General features: G+C 30.4%; 1 protein-coding gene across 1 annotated transcript; it reads right to left on the reverse strand.

Moving 5' to 3' along the window:
• Positions 1–1216: 1216 nt before the first annotated feature.
• LOC107932661 (scopoletin 8-hydroxylase) lies at positions 1217–2738 on the reverse strand. Its single transcript, XM_016864720.2, has 3 exons — positions 2181–2738; positions 1730–2075; positions 1217–1614 (listed from the first exon to the last, which is right to left on the reverse strand). The coding sequence occupies exons 1-3, from the start codon at positions 2678–2680 to the stop codon at positions 1363–1365; spliced, it is 1098 nt and encodes a 365-aa protein (XP_016720209.2). The 5' UTR covers positions 2681–2738; the 3' UTR covers positions 1217–1362.
• Between the last annotated feature and the right edge of the window lie 4074 nt (positions 2739–6812).

Raw genomic sequence — 6812 nt, forward strand, 5'->3', positions numbered from 1 at the left:
AGTACAATTGAGTGTAATGTATTTGATTAATTTGCAAGCTATTTAAAATGGATCATCAATTAATCTCGTGTGTTAATCTGATGGTTAAGATGTTCATTGTTTCAGATATAATTTGAGTTCGAATTATGCTAATTGCATTGTTGTTAAGGTTTTACCCTGCTTTTATAATTCACCAAAAAAAAAGGGTCATCAATTAGTGGTTGAGTCTAGTTCAAATTATTTGAATTTTATTTTTTGGATTTCTCAAATCCTCCTTAATAATTTTATATGATTTTTTTATTTCTTTAGACATGAGTTTTAAAATATATTTTAACAAAACAAGCATTTTCTTAGATTTTTAATATTATTTAGTGAAGTTTAGAATTTTTTTTCATAAATATTTCTATAAGAATTAGATTTTCAAGTAATTATTTATTGTTATATCATAACAATTAAAATTAATTATATATTAGATAAAAATTAGAATTCAATTGGTCTAAGGTAATTACAATTTTTTTGAGTACTTAAAAGTTCGAATTTTATTATACAAAATCACTTTGTGTAAATTTCGAGTTTCACGATGTGTAATTACCATACGTGAGATTTATCTAATTATATTGAATTTTTTTTCATTGATTTAAAATTTGTACTAATTTTATTTTATTTTGCAACACCTTTATATAATCTATTCTTCTTTACGCAGATTATGATTTAGGATGGTAGATATTTGTTGGTGAAAAAGAAAATTTAAAATATACAATCTGAAACCATTTGAAATTGAATTATAATATTATTATTTTCTACATAAATTTTGGTCACCATCATTTCATATATTTTCTAATTAGATGATTTTATAAAGGTTTTATTTATGATTTAAATTTGAATATATTTTAATTATTAATTTAATTATATTTTATAAGTATTAATTTTAATTACAGTTATTTAAATTATATTATTTATAATTGAATTATGAATATGATTATTGTACCTGCAATTTATTAAAATAATATCAAATTAACTCTAAATGAGAAGATTTACTAACTACTTTCTTTTCTTCCTTTTTTTTTATCTTTAATTGATAGTGGATATTTAGAGTCACTATCAATCTATACTGTAACATTTGATTTTTCTTTTGGAAAAATTGTGAATCTCAATTACAATTAAAATATATGTTAAAAAGCCACTAGCATGAAAGAAAAAAAAAGAAATTATAATAAATATAATTGTGAATCTCAACTACAATTAAAAAGCTTATTTAATACTAATAATAAAAAATACAGAAAGAAGAGATGTGGTATAATACCTAAATCATCCTCTTTTTATTGTAATGAAAAAATAAAAATTGTGCTACTTCTATAATTAATAGCATTTTCATCTTTTACTTTAATTAGAGTTAATTTGAGCAAACTCAAGAGATTTTTTGCCATCATGTGCGTTTCCGAAAAAGCTATTCATGTAATTTGAAAACACAAATTCTTTATAACGAGCCACTCCATCTTTCTTCACCACTTGAGGCAATGGTGCAACCTTTTGAGTTGGTAGTGGGCTTGTAAATATTGGTATCGACACTCTTGATTTTGTACTTGTGGTGCGGACTCTATGTTCAGCACTTTTGTACCTTCCATTACTCCATATCTGAATAGAAACAAATTTAAAATACAATAATTAGGAATTAGATTAAAGCATACTATCGTTTAAGTTACAAATTCTTAAAATTGAAAGAAGTATCAAAGTAAGTTTTAATTTGCACCTGTAACATATCGCCAACATTAATGACTAAAGCGTCGGGAATAGGAGGAATCTCTACCCATTCCCCTTTCTTTTCCATGTCTACATCTTCCGGAACCTTTACATATAAGCCACCAATTCCATCTTGTAGTAAGATTGTAAGAGTACCCATATCGGAATGACGTCCTACACCAACTGTGAGTTCAGGATTAGGACATGTCGGATAAAAGTTCATGTTAACCATCTTCTTTCCGATGAATGCATCAATTTTAGAGTCATCTAGTTCCTCTCCAAGATTTCCTAACAAAGCTTCGAGCAAATTCCTCACCATCTCATGTGATGTCTTCAAAAATTGAAGAGCAACATCCCTACAAAGAGAATATATATAAATATTTACAACAATCTATCTTAATTAGGTTTCAAAATGGCAAGGGAAAGGGAAAAGAAAATGCAGAGTATATATAGTTCATTACCTGCACTCTATAGGCCACTGTTGAAGAGCTTCATCATCATTGGTGTAAGCCATGCTAATATAATCTTTCCATTCCAATGCTCTCTCCTTCTCAGGCACAAAACTCGTACCATACTTCACCAATGGTGATGGGCTCACCTCTTTGCGATAAACAGCCTTTCTCTCAGCGGGCAGGCTAAAGAAGTTATGTGCAGTTTGCTTAAGGGAGTCGAGTAGTTGTATGGGAACTCCATGGTTGACAACTTGGAAGAATCCAAGTGTCTCAGCAGCTCTAACAAATTGATTGACCACTTCATCATGGTCAGGGCCATTGAGCTTCGACAAATCAATCGGTGGAATCTCACATTTGCTTGCATTTTTCTTATCAATCTGCTCAGCGGTTGGTTGAATGTAAGCCTGGGGCACCTTTGATATGCCAGAATCCACTATTCCTTTGACGCCATTTCCATCTCGAACAACAAAGTTAAAAAGGGAGCTCTCGTTATCGAAACTAGGAGCCATTTGGGTGTAAATGTAAGTATTGTTGTATGTGGTGAGGGGTTTGATTGAAATGAAATTGTGTGGTGGATGGACGAAAGGGAATGGGGTGTATTTATAAAGCATGGATGGGTGATTATTTTATAAGTAATAAAAATTTAATTTTTCAGTTGACCATTATGATGGTCAATAGTTTAGAAATTTTCAACATAAGGAAATGTGCGTTTAGATACAACACTTCGTTTTTTTGAAGAAATTGATCAATCTAATAATACAATTTAAAACATATTACAACTACTTTTGAAAGTGTCTAGAATGTTTAAAAATAATTAATTTTTTATTTAAAATTTTGACGTTATGCTTGTTTGAAAATAATCCAAAAAAAGAGTCTTCATGCATTAATTATTCATAATTTTAAGTCACAATTTAATCAATTTGTGTATTATTACTTTTTTTTATCTGTATTATATATATATTATTTCTGATATGCCTCTTCCATTGCTTACGATAAGCATTTATTTACGTGGGTGTGAAAAGTGTCTTTTGTAGAATTTTGTTGGATAATATTTTCTTATAGAAATTTCAACGATTTTCTAAAATTATTTTAATATTATAAAACGTCTAAACTTTAAATAAATAAGTAATACCAATATATTATAATTTGGAAATATTTAGTAATTTAGAACATACAAATGCATGTGATAAATGCATAATATGAAAATTAATATTAGTAAATCGTGATTTCTTATTATTTTCGGATTTAGCGAATGCCATAATTTCATTGAAAATTATAGTTTTGAAGTTATACAAGCGTTGAATTTTATAATTTGACTTTATTAATAAAATACTTAAACCGAGTTTCAAGGAAAATTGGGAAATTTCAAAACAGATTCGAGAAGTTTGGAGAAAAAATTCAACCAAAGTGAAAAATTATGGTAAAATTCAATATTAATCCATCATATAATGGAAATTTCGACTTTAAATTTTGAATATTTTTCTATTATAGACTTTTCTATAGCTGCTTTAATTTTGAGATTTGGGACAAGACATTGCCTCTCCTGAAACAAACCACCATAGAAACAAAATATCACTTGAAACATAGGATATAGTTAATGGGTGAGTTTTGCTGCGTGCTACTGACACAAGTATTTGTATAAATAACTCCATTGTTTTCTCCAAAAGCAATGGTGGTAATAGTCATGCGTTCTGTTTTCTTTGAAAGTGGTGGTAGTATTAGTAGTAGTAATTTTTAGTGTTTTTTTAATTGATTTCGGGATTTAAAAGAGTTTAGCCCAATTGGATAAATATTTGTTTAGTTTTGAGACTGGTTTTGTGCATCACCATTGTTGTAGTCTTTTGGGGACCTCTCACCTCTAACATTATTATTAACCGAAGTTATGGTCGACGGAATTTGATGGTAATGAGACTAGGGTGCTACTATTAACAATTGATCACGGTTATGCATCCTTACTAGTTTTTTGGTACTCCAATGTCTATCTGATAGCCGCAACATGCAACTTTAGAACAATAGGAACGGACAATTCTGAATGCCTTTGGTCTGCGTGAATCTCTCCTACACTAGGCTGTGAGTGGCACACCGAGTAATTCCAGTGTGTGCTGCTTACCACATAGTGTCTTAGAGGGATTAAAATATTAATTTTCTTCCTTTTTTATTTAAGTAGAACTCTTGTATTTTTTCACTATATAAAAGAACCATGGTAAGTTGAAAAATATATACTCATACAATCGTGGTTACTCTATCAAAATTTAGAGTTTTTTGATTCAGGTAATTGTAGAGAACTAATTTTTTTCACTAGAAAATTAAATTTTAGTAACTAATGATACGATAATAACAAAAAAGATCATTTTTGGTAAAAAATTAAAAGAACAATAAATCTTACTAGATCAAAACAAAAGTATTAAATTTGGTGAAATTATTATCATAGATAATACAAAGAAGGTTTGGTTTTACAAAAAAAAAAATTAAATTTCTGCTACAAAACTCCTTTTTGTAACTAATAGTTCAACATTTCCTTCACTATCAATAAGCTTACTCAGTTCATGCACAAACATACATTGGCATGCACTAAAGCGCTTGCTTTGGTACGGCCTTGGTAGATGATAAAAAAATTGCTGATTATTTATTAGATGTCCAAGAGATTGGGGAGAAACCCAGATAAACAACATAATTGATTGTAGAATTTCTGGGTCACCAACACAGTCATAGTTGGAAACGATAAGCAGACGATAACCATTTTCTTTAACAAGAAGTAATGCATACGTTGCAGTTTGTTTGAGGTGTATAAGGTTGTTGTCGTAGCAATGGTTGAGACTAACTGGATACCTAATATTGAACAACAACTTTGATTTCCTTGCCAAAGATTCTTTAAGACAATGAAACACATTGCATTTGACTTTCATTTTGTTCATGGCCAAGTTCATGCTAATCTGGTGGAAGTTTGACATCAACATGCATCTAACCAGGTTTCGAACTTGTTGAAAAAGCCCTTACCTCATGGTGCGTTTGATGGTCACTTTTTCAAGTTGTCTGTTGTCAATCTCAACAACAACTTGAGGGGACGTAAAACAGATCTCAGCTGATTATTTTAGAAATGTTTTTTTTATTCTAGGTTTTGGAGGTTTTTGTTAGTTTTTTTTTTAATTATGTTGTTGCTTTGGTTAAGATACTTGTTAGTTTGTTTTAATTTTTGAAGACTTTATCTGTGTAGTGGTTAATTTACTTATTAATTTGTTTTAGTTATTGAAGATTTTATGTCTGCATACTCTTTATATATATTGTTCTTTACATGAACAACAATTCAAGGTTTTCGTTTCGCAATCCAGACTTTCTTTACTATTAACAATAGAGAAAGTATTGGATCAAACCACCCAACAGAGCAAATATCCAACTACAACACCTTAAAACTGAAAATCCAGTAGCCTAAATCCTTACACCCAGAAACCGGGCATAGAACATCACAACAAAAAGCATAACAAAAATCCAAAACCAATGGACCATTATCCCATGTATGCCATGAATTGCTTCCTTTTATTGCGTACTCTCCGTGATGAAATTGTTGGTGTCATTTTTCGATATTGGCGAGAGTCTAAAGTTAGTTGAAGAAGAATTTTCTAGATCAATTGGGATACTACTAGTAGACCAAAATCGAAGGGCAATTTAGGTTTTGGAGGACATACATATGTTCAACATGGATTAATTAACAAGCAAAACAAGTATGGTTTTTTCCTGTGGTTTTACGGAAGCTCGTATGGCATCCAACTCCTCTTACATTTGGAGACGTATTTTGCACTCTAAAGAAGTGTTGAGATAGGGCCTAAGACGAGAATTGGAAATGGTTGTAAAGTGATTGTTGAACAATAAGGAAGTGGTGATCAAGGGAAATGCTCCTTATCATTGGAGTTGTTAAAATAGTTTCTGAGATGTTGACCATTTATAGAATGATGTTTATGGTTGTCTTTGAGTATAGTTCATCAATAAAGATCATATCACCTGTGGAAACATATTTTGAAGATTAAATCGAATTTGATCATCCCATCTAATCTCTTGAATAGTAAATATTAAACTAAATTGAAACTCTGATTACTTAACTTTCAAGAATCCATGTTTACGTTACTTGTTAGTATTTTATTATATTTAGTCTATCTTATTACTGTTTTAGTGGGATTGTAATAGATTTTATTATGTTAACAAATCTCGAAATAATCTATCCATCACAACTTACTCTTCTCATATCTCATATATATGATAACGAACAATACAGTAACAAGAATGATCACTTACCAAAAACCAAAGGAGATTCAGCTAAAAATAAACAGTAGGTTCGGCCACAGTAGGGAAGAAAAACAAAGAGATGATGAGAGGAGAAAACACAGGGCGACGACAAAAGTGGTGGAAAACGACAGCAAAGGTGCGGCAATGGAGAAATTAAATGAGAATGGAGAGACTAGAGATTCAGCCTCAATGGAGAAAGAAAAGAAGAAAAATGGAGAAAGAAAAGAAGAACAGAAGGGACGGTACAAGACCAGAAGGGAAAGGATCAGGATTTCAGAGGGAATGAGCGACAACAAGGGAGCAAAAAGAGAGCAAAAGAGGGTGAATAACAAATAAAAATATGCTACATACTAGAGTTTAGAA

This window comes from Gossypium hirsutum, chromosome A01 (genome assembly GCF_007990345.1).
Source record: "Gossypium hirsutum isolate 1008001.06 chromosome A01, Gossypium_hirsutum_v2.1, whole genome shotgun sequence".
Classification (NCBI taxonomy): domain Eukaryota; kingdom Viridiplantae; phylum Streptophyta; class Magnoliopsida; order Malvales; family Malvaceae; genus Gossypium; species Gossypium hirsutum.

Excerpts from the sequence above, each read along its gene's own strand:
- LOC107932661 (XM_016864720.2), bottom strand. The coding sequence starts at position 2,680 with ATGGCTCCTAGTTTCGATAACGAGAGCTCCCTTTTTAACTTTGTTGTT. Across the intron at positions 2,076-2,180 it reads CAGTGGCCTATAGAGTGCAG|GGATGTTGCTCTTCAATTTT; the intron begins GTAATGAACTAT and ends TTCTCTTTGTAG. Across the intron at positions 1,615-1,729 it reads ATGTTGGCGATATGTTACAG|ATATGGAGTAATGGAAGGTA; the intron begins GTGCAAATTAAA and ends GTTTCTATTCAG.